Source organism: Electrona antarctica (assembly GCF_951216825.1).
Source record: "Electrona antarctica genome assembly, chromosome: 5".
NCBI classification, from domain to species: Eukaryota; Metazoa; Chordata; class Actinopteri; order Myctophiformes; family Myctophidae; genus Electrona; species Electrona antarctica.
In genome coordinates, this window is record NC_136810.1 from 27,040,354 (window position 1) to 27,054,048 (window position 13,695).

General features: G+C 46.2%; 1 protein-coding gene across 8 annotated transcripts in view; it reads right to left on the minus strand.

Annotated features, from left to right (window-relative positions):
• Positions 1-13,695, minus strand: part of kif21a (kinesin family member 21A) — an 85,188-nt gene that overhangs the window by 37,584 nt on the left and 33,909 nt on the right. For all 8 annotated transcript variants that reach the window (XM_079500525.1, XM_079500520.1, XM_079500521.1 and 5 more), the window contains exons 2-4: positions 8,955-9,177; positions 5,445-5,624; positions 259-399 (exon numbers count right to left, since the gene is read on the minus strand). In XM_079500525.1, the coding sequence (XP_079356651.1) occupies positions 259-399; positions 5,445-5,624; positions 8,955-9,177 (544 nt within the window). The remainder of the gene's footprint in view (positions 1-258; positions 400-5,444; positions 5,625-8,954; positions 9,178-13,695) is intronic.

The following is a 13,695-nucleotide window of genomic DNA, read 5'->3' on the forward strand; positions in this document are numbered from 1 at the left end:
CACACACACACACACACACACACACACACACACACACACACACACACACACACACACACACACACACCTCAGGGGTGGAGTGGTTGGAGGCCACGGTGCACGTGGTCACACCCAGTTGTAGATGCTCACACAGTGTAGATGTTCAGTTTGTTCACACAGTTTCCCAAACAGTGGGTCACGGAACACATTTTACACATTATACTTAAGTGTATATATATATATATATATATATATATAGATATAGATGCTCACACCTACCTCTGCCTCGGACGACACTGTGCGCGTGGTCACACCCACGGTGTAGATGCCTCCCGTTGCATCCTCATGGATCTTGATGTGAGATTTCTGCCCCCTGTCTCGCGTCGAGTCAAACAGATCCAGCACCTCCTCATTGTACAGCTACAGACACACATGCACGCACACACACACAAACGCACGCAGGCACACATACACACATACACACCGCTTTAATGTTGAGAAGAAAGGGATTACCACCGCCCCTCAAAGCATCAAACGGAAGGTCTGGTGCATCACAGAAGCAGGACATAACAGACAGACAAAAATACTGCAAATAGTAATTGCCTTTTTATTTACAGCTAAAACAGCTAAAACAGTATAAACAGTGACCAACATGCCTAGTACATCTTCATTAGAGTCACTTAATAAAGGCACTGAAACATCAGCACCTAAAAAGGCAATTAATCATTGGAGATGCTCCAGTGCTTAATTATTTCTGATATCTTTATTGTTATCATAAGGGCTACAATCAATTACTTTCTTGGCAATTATTCTATCAGTTATACTTAAGTCAGAAGGATAAAATGTACTAGTTTGATTAACTATTGCAGCCTTAGTTATCATTGATAAGAAGCTGAATTTGTAAAAAAGCTGAACATTCAGTTGTGGCCATTGTGCATGAAAAATACTTTTCCACATTTATTTCTAGTATAATATACCACCAGCAATGACTGGGAAGCCACTTCACCAGTGCTGAAGTGGTCCTTTAATGCTATAGCAATAAGGTCTAATAGCTGTGACTTTAAAATGATGAAAATTCTGCTGTCATAAATGAGTAGACCATTTATATTGATCTAAGCTACAGGAGCTAGAGAAATGAAACAATAAATATGTAAATAGCATGAAGATGGATAAAAATGCAAAGCCTTCTCAAGCAACATGCTGATCTTTACTGCTAAGAGCATATTTGAGTTTTATATGATTGCATTTCAACGCCTGAACATAAGCTTGAATATTTTATTAGTCAGAAATGTAAACAGCAGGTGGTACAAAATACATTAAAGCTAAAAAGATAACACAAAAAAGGTCCTTTGATGGAAAATACAAAACACTTCCTTGATAAATGGGTTTTTAATTTTTTAATTGTATTTGTTAACAAGTATGGCTGCTGTATCTACTTTGGCTACTGAAACCTTCACATAATGAATAAGGTTTGTATTGTGTAAATGTCCAGAGGTTTCTGTGGCTGACAGGACGGCCTCGTCAGCCTGTATCTAAAAGTTGACAGCTTAGATTCCTAGCCCGTGTGTCCATCAACAGCCCATGTATCTGTGAAAATAAATACACTCCTACAGTACCTGCTCATAACCTAAAAATGTCTAAACCGTATGCCAAGAAAAGTGCTTTATAAATGAACACACTACAGCTTTATAATACTGTCCTGACATAACTTAGACGTGATCTACTTTCACACTCCACCAGTCGTGGGAAGCTTTTTATTCCCACGTGCAAAAAATAAAATAAAAATAAATTTAAACAGCCCCTGAGATTAGGATGTAAAACTGAACATTATGTGGATTATGAAACAAAAAATGGCATGGGGATTAAAAGTAATAATGCAACCCATCATCTGTGTTAATTCAACTCTGTCAGTGCACAAATGATTCCATTCATTTGATTCCATTCAAATTGTATTTCATTTTTCACGGACATGAGAAAATGAACATGCCCCCAGAAATCTGTGTGATTTCTATCTTGTTGCCTAGGGCTGAACCAGTACCGGCAGTGTGCTTGAGGTTAGTTAGTGTCCGCCCTCATATTGGGGTGGATTCCAAGGCCAGGTCATAACAAAGGCTCTAAAAATGGGACCCAATGCCACCCTGGCACTCAGCATCAAGGGTTGGATCGGGGGTAAGTTCCTGTGACATACTAGCATCATGTCCAGGGGGTGTACTTGTACATCATCATTCATGTCTAGGGGGTGGTACATGTACATCATGTCTAGGGGGTGGTACTTGTACATCATGTCCAGGGGGTGTACTTGTACATCATGTCCAGGGGGTGTACTTGTACATCATGTCTAGGGGGTGTACTTGTACATCATGTCCAGGGGGTGGTACTTGTACATCATGTCTAGGGGTGGTACTTGTACATGTATGAAAGTCCTCACGCTACAGAATCAGGAGACAATAGACTCCTACCTCTAAGGGCCACATGGCTCAGCAAGACTTATACTTACAGAGCTGAAATATTGTCAACTAGGGCGTTTGGAAGTGGGTTTTTTTAGGCACCTGCCGTTTTCATCTCTTTGGTGGGCACACAGCCTCGGTCTGTGTGGTTCCCACACCTCTCATTGAGGGTCTCACGGCTCCGCCGTTGTCAGCATCGAGCCCCCAGGCCGTGCAGCTGTCTGTGTGTGTGCATCCCATCCCCTTTAACCCGTCCACTCACAGACCCTGACGCGACACTTCCTAACCCCCCACCCCCTCCGACGATGACAGCTGCTGCACTTCAATTGTCAGTGGAGACATGTTCCGCTTGATGGAGAGCCAATGTTAGAAGCTTGTTAAATAAGCGGTGTCAACGACGCGCAAGTCTGACCCGCGCTGTGGTTGTAAACGCCCGGGGGATGGCGATGGGAAACCATACTTTGAGCAGAGCAGAGCTGTCATTTGGCGTTCAAGAAGAGCACAACACCCCCCCCCCCCCCCCCCCATCCCCTCTGTATACTCAGAGAGAAGAGCACAACACCCCCCCCCCCCCCCATCCCCTCTGTATACTCAGAGAGAAGAGCACAACACCCACCCCCCCCCATCCCCTCTGTATACTCAGAGAGAAGAGCACAACACCCCCCCCCCCCATCCCCTCTGTATACTCAGAGAGAAGAGCACAACACCCCCCCCCCCCCATCCCCTCTGTATACTCAGAGAGAAGAGCACAACCCCCCCCCCCCCCATCCCCTCTGTATACTCAGAGAGAAGAGCACAACACCCCCCCCCCCCCCATCCCCTCTGTATACTCAGAGAGAAGAGCACAACCCCCCCCCCCCCCCCCATCCCCTCTGTATACTCAGAGAGAAGAGCACAACACACCCCCCCCCCCATCCCCTCTGTATACTCAGAGAGAAGAGCACAACACACCCCCCCCCCCATCCCCTCTGTATACTCAGAGAGACGAGCACAACACCCCCCCATCCCCTCTGTATACTCAGAGAGAAGAGCACAACACCCCCCCCATCCCCTCTGTATACTCAGAGAGAAGAGCACAACCCCCCCCCCCCCCCATCCCCTCTGTATACTCAGAGAGACGAGCACAACACCCCCCCATCCCCTCTGTATACTCAGAGAGAAGAGCACAACACACCCCCCCCCCCATCCCCTCTGTATACTCAGAGAGACGAGCACAACACCCCCCCATCCCCTCTGTATACTCAGAGAGAAGAGCACAACACCCCCCCCATCCCCTCTGTATACTCAGAGAGAAGAGCACAACCCCCCCCCCCCCCCATCCCCTCTGTATACTCAGAGAGAAGAGCACAACACCCCCCCCCCCCCCATCCCCTCTGTATACTCAGAGAGAAGAGCACAACCCCCCCCCCCCCCCCATCCCCTCTGTATACTCAGAGAGAAGAGCACAACACACCCCCCCCCCCATCCCCTCTGTATACTCAGAGAGAAGAGCACAACACACACCCCCCCCCATCCCCTCTGTATACTCAGAGAGAAGAGCACAACACCCCCCCCCCATCCCCTCTGTATACTCAGAGAGAAGAGCACAACACCCCCCCCCATCCCCTCTGTATACTCAGAGAGAAGAGCACAACACCCCCCCCCCCCCCCCCATCCCCTCTGTATACTCAGAGAGAAGAGCACAACACACCCCCCCCCTGTATACTCAGAGAGAAGGGCACAACACCCCCCCCCCCATCCCCTCTGTATACTCAGAGAGAAGAGCACAACACACACCCACCCATCCCCTCTGTATACTCAGAGAGAAGAGCACAACACCCCCCCCATCCCCTCTGTATACTCAGAGAGAAGAGCACAACACACCCCCCCCCCCATCCCCTCTGTATACTCAGAGAGAAGAGCACAACACACACCCCCCCCCCATCCCCTCTGTATACTCAGAGAGAAGAGCACAACACCCCCCCCATCCCCTCTGTATACTCAGAGAGAAGAGCACAACACCCCCCCCCATCCCCTCTGTATACTCAGAGAGAAGAGCACAACACCCCCCCCCATCCCCTCTGTATACTCAGAGAGAAGAGCACAACACCCCCCCCCCCATCCCCTCTGTATACTCAGAGAGAAGAGCACAACACCCCCCCCCATCCCCTCTGTATACTCAGAGAGAAGAGCACAACACCCCCCCCCCATCCCCTCTGTATACTCAGAGAGAAGAGCACAACACACCCCCCCCCATCCCCTCTGTATACTCAGAGAGAAGAGCACAACACACACACCCCCATCCCCTCTGTATACTCAGAGAGAAGAGCACAACCCCCCCCCCCCCCCCCATCCCCTCTGTATACTCAGAGAGAAGAGCACAACCCCCCCCCCCCCCCCCCCCCCCATCCCCTCTGTATACTCAGAGTGCCTAGAACAGTGCAAGACAGCTAACTTTCAGTCATCTCCGCTGATGGATGATAAACATTTTACAAGCTCAATAAACGTTTTTAAACTGGACTGGATGTTTTGATGGTGACCACTGGCCCGACCAGCCAAAGTTGCAGACCGGCAGTACTTTTTGGGTAAGTCGATTAAAGGCGCCCGGGTGGTGCAGTGATAAAAGACCTGAGGACGATTCTACATCTTCTAAATCCTGACAGTTTTCAGAAATACCCATGTTTCTGTCAGTCTTTCTCAAACATTCTCATGATTATATGTAATTGGCTGCCGACCCCCATCTGAAAATATGTTGTTCCAGAGACCTCACCAGAAGCAAAGATTTGAGTTAAAAACCTTCTGGGGGTGCATACTTAGTTTAGACATTACTTGGTTAGACATAAGGTTGGTGAGGGGTGCGTTAAGACGACCGGATTAAGGTTGGTGAGGGGTGCGTTAAGGGTTGGGAGAGGGTTAAGGTTAGGCTTAGGTGTGCTGCCCCGTGGGAGGTTAGGGTTAGGGTGAGGGTTTGAGATAGGTTGTAGGACTAATGACTGGTCTAACTACAGCAGGTGAGTAGTACAGTAGGTGGATGGGTACCTCAAGGAACTGGGCGTTGATCTTGAACTCTGGTACGGGTCGTCCCTCATCCTGGGCAGCCTGCCGGCGCTCCTCGATGCCCTTGTAGAGGTGGTGGACGGCTCTGGGGATGATGCCCAGCTCCTCCTCTCCGCTAACGTCAAAACCCGTCCCCATGGTGTAGGTCTTCCCCGATCCCGTCTGCATGATAATGGGTCACGTCAAAAACACAGACACAACATTGCGGAGAGTTAAATCAGAAGGAAGGAACTCCCTGGTTTTGGACTGAGGTGGGTCTCCAAATAATTTGTAAAAGTTCTAAGATTTGAATGATGATAACAATATAAAAAATAACTTATTTTTCTTTAATAATTTTTATCCCACGATTTTGTAACCCATTTTCACCCCTGTGTCAATCATCTAATGTGATCCTGGGCTCTACACACCCTTCGCCAACCTAGTCCCCATATATGGGGGACATGGGGAGAGCAACGGACTTGAACACATGCTACCTTCATACCTGAGTGTCCAAGTTGCTCCTTTACACCTGACAGGGGGGAGTTTCCCTGGTTGGACGTAGCGCGTGGAAGGAACACGTTATTCCAACCAGTTCCTTTCCCCTCCATGACAGGGGGGAGTTTCCCTGGTTGGACGTAGCGCGTGGAAGGAACACGTTATTCCAACCAGCTCCTTTCCCCTCCATCAGGCGCCCCGGCTGGCCAGGGGGAGGCAGTTTAGAGACCAGGATTACTGCATGTTTTTTGTGAGGGTACCTACCCTAGGCCCTAGGGGACATGGGGAGAACATGCAAACACCACACAGAAAGGCCCTTTCGCCAACCCCGCCTCGGGTATGGGCACTGATGACGCGGAGGAGGAAACACGCCACCAGCACCCACAGCGTCCCGAGCGGGAATCGAACCCAGGACCTTCTAGCTGTGAGGCGACAGCACTACCAACTGTGCCACCGTGCCCCCTATAAAATATCCTACTTCTATTGATCCAAGGTGTAACACAATTGATTGATTAAAATAAACATGAACGATTTCAGGATTTTCATGTGGGTCCTGTTCCAGAAAACGTTGAGAGACCCTGCTTTACTCCATAAGGTGTGGGGCTGTAACCTGACTCCGCCAGCTGGTGGCTCCTCCTGCTCCCATCTGGTCCGGAGAGATATGCGGCCGTATGCCGGCGCTAGAGGCAGGATCAACGCGATACTGATGACGTATTGAAGCGCTTCCACAGTGCAAATATTGTAAACACAACCTAACAAGATTACAACTCGAAATTATTATGGAGATATCATAATTTTTGTCCCGCTGCTTCCGGTTCATCGTTTCTGCTTGAGAGAGCCCAGATCCAGGCAAGAGGAGTGAACTTGTGAACTCAATACTGCCGCAATCTGGCGGAGTCAGGTTAGTGGGGCTGCACCATACATTATTTCAGACATCATGTCACAACTAGCTAATTGTGCATAAACATAAAACCCTATTACTTCCTGATAGAATAAACGATTTATACAATAATTTAAATATCACACACACACACACACACACACACACACACACACACACACACACACACACACACACACACACACACACACACACACACACACACACACACACACACACACACACACACACACACACACACACACACACACACACACACACACACACACACACACACACACCGTACAGGAGAGAGGGAGGGGTTGGAGAATTTGAAGCAAGGGGAGGGGGGAAAAACGGACGGAAAGAGGGATGATACCGAGGTGGTGTCAGGTGGAGGGGCAGAGAGGACTGGAATAATTTAAGATAAGGGAGGCGGGAAAGGAAAAATAAAGGTAACGTTCAATGCTAATACAGAGGAGGAAGTGAGAAAGGGTGATAAGGCAAGACAAGATGATAAGGTTCAAAGGAGGAAGAGCCCATGGAACAGCCATTAAGACCTGGGGCCGATTCTAAAAATGTCTTCTTGTTGTTACAACAGTGGTTCTCAAAAGTTTTCATGTCAAGGACCCACTGTTTGAGTCTACAGTATTTACATTAGTGGTCAAGGCCAAGGTACAGACTGGGCCAAACCAGCCAAACTACTACCAGTGTGTGTGTGTGTGTGTGCGTGCTGTGTTTATAAGGAGATATGGGTCAACATGGGAATTAAAAATGTATAGCTATCTGAATAGTTTGTGTGTTAGTGTGTGTGTATGTGTTTTCTTTTTAAGTCCCCCCCCAAAAAGCCTCTACACAGAGAGTTCTATGAACCGTGCCTCCTGTGAGTGCCAGGCGGAAAGCAGCTCTGTTGTCTAGGAAACCTAGGCAGCAGTGTGTGTGTGTGCGTGTGCGTGTGCGTATGCGTGTGCGTATAAACTTCAATGTAATTTCCACATGGTAGAGAGAAGTGGTGAACAAAGTACTCAACCCCAGTGGCTGAGTTAAAGTATAGATACTCAAATAATAGGACACAGTCAACTACTAACTAGTGAAAGGTGCTCTGTCAAAATAATGTACTTTAGTTCAAGAGCAGACCACAAACTCACACCGTGGGAACACCCTTCAATGTTTTATAAAGGCAGGGGAGGGACGTCGCTGCCGGGCAAAAACCTTGTATGTCCAAGATGGTTACTTTTCATGAAATGGAAAACAATAACCTGTGTTCCAATCCAATGGATGTATTTAGCCACAAGCTCTTGTTAATACTTTTCATCAATTCAATTTATATTTATAAGAACTGCACACTCAGTTGACTTCATCATTTTCACTTTCGAAAGCAAAAATAACAGATCCACAAGGTCACGAGCTTGTCGATCGGCTGTTTTCACGCAACACTGTTGTCCGACAAAGTAGGGCATTATTGTTCCAAACAAAATCATCAAAGTTTAAATATGGAGATGCAAAGCTGTGGTGGAATGTAAACTAAGTACATTTACTTAATTTCGAAGTATTTGCACTTTACTTGAGTATTTCCATTTTCCAATACTTCTACTCCACTACATCTCAGATCCAAACATTGTACTTTTACTCCACTACATTCATTTGAAAATCTTAGTTACTTTGTATTATTACAAAGCACTACATTAACCACTTAATTTCATCCTTTTGTGCATTTTTCTGTATACACTTTTATTTACCGGTAAGTAAAAACTAGTACTTTTTCCACCACTGCCCAGAAGTGGGATTACTGAAAAACAAGACCCGTGGTGAAACTCCTGATCAGACTTATTGCTTTGGCGCCTACAAAACGGCTACACTCGCTACTGTGACTGTATGTCAAAGCATGAGACATGTCAACAACATACACACCGTGCATTAATACGGACCATGTGCCGCAATACATCTATTCCTGGATAAACCCTACAGGTCACAGGGGTCGAGTTTCCGCTACTGAAATCTCTGCTACTGGGTATCTTACCCAAATGTCAACACTCTCCACTTTCTAGTTTCTATACCTCAGTCTGCACATGCACGCACACACGACATTGAGAACAGAACGTGACAGACTTTAATGAGAGAAAGCCACATAATCTTGCCTGTCCGTAGGCGAATATGGTGGCGTTGTAACCCTCCAAGCAGCCGTCGATCAGCTTCTCGGTGCAGTGGGTGTAGATGGCTTCCTGCTGGGAGTCCATGTCGAACACATGGTCGTAGGTGAAGGCCTTGTCCTTCCCCATGAAGACCTGGGGCTCGCCGGGCATCACATACGTGCAGATGTGACATCCCTCGATCTTCTCCCTGGCCAGCTGAGGACGGATCCTGCATGGGTTCAAAAACGCACATGGGAAGTAGTCAGTAAAGCATTAAGCCACGGAGCCGTCATGGAGTATTAAAGGACGTGAATTTGTGAGCTCCGTAGAACATATATTTCAATAAGTACTAGAGCGGCACAAAACCTGCATATATTCTCACGATATATTATCTTCGAAAGTTATACTAACTATTTGGATTGTTACTCGGCCTGAATTATGAGCAAGACAGGCAAACCACGTCAGACTACACTCACCGCTGACGCTGAAGCCTACTTCACCAACTGAAGTAGTACGTGGTCTAATCAGAAACCAGCCAATCAGAATCAAGTATACTAAAACTAACCGTTTTAGAATGTTTAATGGCGGCAGGGTTGGGGTCTGTGTCTTTTACACACACACGCAGTATTTAGGCCAGTGATGGCCTAAACTAAGCAATGGTTCTCAACCTATTCAGGCTGTGACTCCCCAAAATAATCATATTTGAACTGTGGATCCCCCACCCTGACAAGCACTTTGAATGTAGCAGTTGAGGCATTCAATTTTCGGTATATATATTAAATAGCAGATCTACAAGCTCACAATACCTCGCGATTTTGCCTCTTTCTTATATTATTTGACAATTTGGCCACAAAGTTTGACTAGTTTTTATACTGTAGTGCTGCAAGGCACTGACCCCCCCCCCCAGACTGTTGTACTGGACAATTCCATGCAGGTTTGTGTGTGTGTGTGTGTGTGTGTGTGTGTGTGAATGTAATGTTTGTGTAAGACGAAATCTACGCTAATAGCTGAATATAAGAGGGGCTGGCGCCCCTCAAAAATGAGTTGAAGTAGGAAGAGTTGCCAATTTGGGTTAGGGTTAGGCATTTAAAGGCTAAATTTAGGGGTTAGGATTGGAATGACTGCAGCCAGACAGACCAGGTCTATTGTCATTCCTCTTGGGGCAGATGAATCTATCATTCCCCCTCCAAAGTGGTAACTGTCTCTGGTCTCTGGAATCTTTAGTGAATCCAGGTTCACTGTGGATTGTTTCCCTTTAAGCCTTGCAGTGGGAGTGCTCTCCCTCCCCTGGCTCTCTGACCTAATAATACTGTGTCCTATGAAAAACCACTGCTGTGTGAGGCTGTGAGCTTATGTGTGGAGTTGAGAATGGCTACTGTAGTAGTTATATAAACCGTGTCTATGTTCATGTGCATCTGTGTGTGTGTGTGTGTGTGTGTGTGTGTGTGTGTGTGTGTGTGTGTGTGTGTGTGTGTGTGTGTGTGTGTGTGTGTGTGTCTCTGTCTGTCTGTGCGTGAGAGAGAGAAAATCTGCAGGATTAAGTGTGTGTGTGTGTGTGTGTGCACGCGCACGGGACAGAGCACTGATGCTGTATGTCTATAATGTGTTGCTGACCAGATGAAATCTATACACATACACATACACATACACACACACATACTGTACACCGAAATGCATCCGATGTGGATATAATCACAGCCAGAGTCACTGTGGTTACAGGAAAACAAAGACCGTATGACTGGGATGAAATGATGCAGTGTGCAAGTTGAGACGGAAAACCGTATTGTATTAATGAGAAGCAAGTAGGGATGCAATGATACCAAAGGCCCATATACATAATATCATGACACCAAATCCATGATACGATATTTATCACCATGCTTAAAATAAATACAATCACCGGTATGCACCCGCTGAATTCCTTATTATGATATGCTCAGTATACAGTAGGGATGCTATGGTTCATTCAGGAGATGCTTGTTTGTGCCACTTTAACTTGTGTCTGTCGGTACAGAGCTGGCAGCAGCTGCAGCACTGTTTGCTTAAAGCCGAGTTAGCTGTGAAGCTAGATGACAAGGCTATGTTGCTGTGCCAACAACAACAGGTCAGACGTTTAGCTAAAACAACCAAGCAATCAGCAAGAGAGTCGCTACAAAGTATATGGCTGTTTCACTCCGCTGGTGTTCAAGCAAAAAACAGCCTTTTCAGCCTGAACACCTATAGAGCGTCGCAGTCCCGCCTCCTACCCGGGACCAGGAAATGAAATCCAATGCATTATTCTCATAGACATTTCGTAAAGTATTTATTTAAAGACGGTTACGCCGCGGACAAAGCCAACTCGAGTCGTGACAACTCATGACAACACAAACAATATTTTGGACCAAACAAATAATTAGAAAGAAGAAAAAAACGGCAGGTTACAACACTTTTTTTGTTGTTTTTCTTCTTTCTAATTATTTGTTTGGTCCAAAATATTGTTTGTGTTGTCATGAGTTGTCACGACTCGAGTTGGCTTTGTCCGCGGCGTAACCGTCTTTAAATAAATACTTTACGAAATGTCTATGAGAATAATGCATTGGATTTCATTTCCTGGTCCCGGGTAGGAGGCGGGACTGCGACGCTCTATTGGTAGATGTTGACACAGGCCTATGGTAATAATACTGAGACATTTGTTTGCAATATCATTATAACAACAATAGTGTTACATCCCTAGAAACAAGCCGTCTTGCTGATGAAAATGAAAACAGGTGAATGGTAAAATCTAGTTAGAAATGAGAGCAGAAAATCTGTTTCATACTGTCTGTCTGTCTGTTGCATAACGTCCTCCCTGCCTGTCTGTCTGTCTGTTGCATACCGTCCTCCCTGCCTGTCTGTCTGTCTAATACATACCGGAGGACCCTAGTGCCCCTTTGCCTGTGCGTCTCACTTTCTGCAGGTTTGTCAGTGTGCGTCTTGTGTGTGAGCGTGCACGCGCGTGTGCATGCACGTCTTTTCCATAATAAGGGCTGTATTGTGCGCCGGGGTGCTGGGGGCAGAACAATGCTGTGAGAGGGAGTACAGTGCATCCATTGTGTCAGTCTGTGTGACACTGGATCCCACCAACTACTGTACGCCGGTAGGATGGAGGACGGAGGGATGAAAGATGGAGAGGAGGAGAGCAACGTCCCTGATGACGGCTAACTGCTACATTATTAACCCGTTGTTTCTCAAACCTCTCATATCAAGGACCCCCCGATGTATTTGACTGCAACATGACAGGGACTGGCAAAATTTTTCACATTTGATCAAGAGGTTTTGAAAATAGACGATAAACTAATTTTGTGGAACCCCCTCACGGACTTCAGGGCAGCTGCCATTCAGGATTTGGAATGAATTTTAAAAATACATTTATGGTTATGGTTATTGTGCCTGAACAGCGCTTTAGGCATGAGGGACGGCAATGCAAGACAGTCTGTCAACAAGCAATCTGGGAACCCATGGGCAATGTAATGGGTTTTGAATTTGCCTCTGGGGGCAGCGGCAAACAGAATGTGGATAGCATGATGGCAACATCATGCTATCCACATTCTGTTTGGCGCTTTGCTCCGCCTTAAGCCACCCTCTTCTCCCATGTTTTCATCCCCACTAACAACAATGTATTCACATTCTGAATGAGCCTGCCGACAGATTCAGTAGAGTAGCACAGAATCTGCTCTTGAGACATTAGAAAGACATTAGTAAAGTGAATGAGGACTAACCTTGGCCGCTAAAGCTTGGTGCGAGACCAGTGATGCCATGTCTCCTTATTATAAGTGACTTTGGTCTTGTTTTTCTGCATAGCCGATTGTAAATATACAGGTGGTTGCATTTTTTGGGGACTTGTTTCTTAAGTGTAGTTGCTAATGCGGGCTTGCTTCCTAACCCAATGGTTTTCAATCATTTTCATGTCAAGGACCCCCAAATTAATATACAGGTATATGTGTGTATGTTCTAGCCTTACATTTATGAATTTCAAGTTCATCCTAAACTGTTGCAGTGTCACATTTCCTCTGGTCTTTCTTCCTGCTGTTCTGTGTGAAATGCATCAAATTAGGTTGTAAAGATGAAGCATGTTTCCAAGTCAAGAATTTTTTTAAATAGCAGATCTGCAAGCTTAAAACATGTCACATTGCGACAGGCTATAGATAGATCGATAGATAGATAGATAGATAGATAGATAGATAGATAGATAGATAGATAGATAGATAGATAGATAGATAGATAGATAGATAACAAAAGGCTACCAGTCATAGTTGCAAGTGGCATCACATTACATTTTATGCACAGAACTGAGATGGGGCCTGCTTGTTCACAAGTCCTATATGGGAACAAACAATCTTGAAGCCCTAGCCTGCAGAGAAGGTACCGTGTACCGTCGCCCTGATGGGCAGATGGTATTGGCTGTTTAACGGGTGTGTAAACTGTGTATTATCCCTAGTAATAGCTTTCCCCTTCCTGAGTACCCGGGTCTCATACATTGATGTCATACTCTCAAATCGTACCCCAGCTATTTTGCTGGACACGTTGATGATTTTATGGAGTTTGTTCTTATTAACCAATGAGCCATACCAGGGAACAAAACAAAATGTCAATGCACTCTCCACAAAGGATTGATGGAAGAGTGCCATTACATTTTCTCCCACGTTATACCGTCTCAGTCTGCGCATAAAATGCAGCCTCTGCGTGCTGACCTTTCTTATAGATGGCATGAGTGTTGGAATTCCATGTC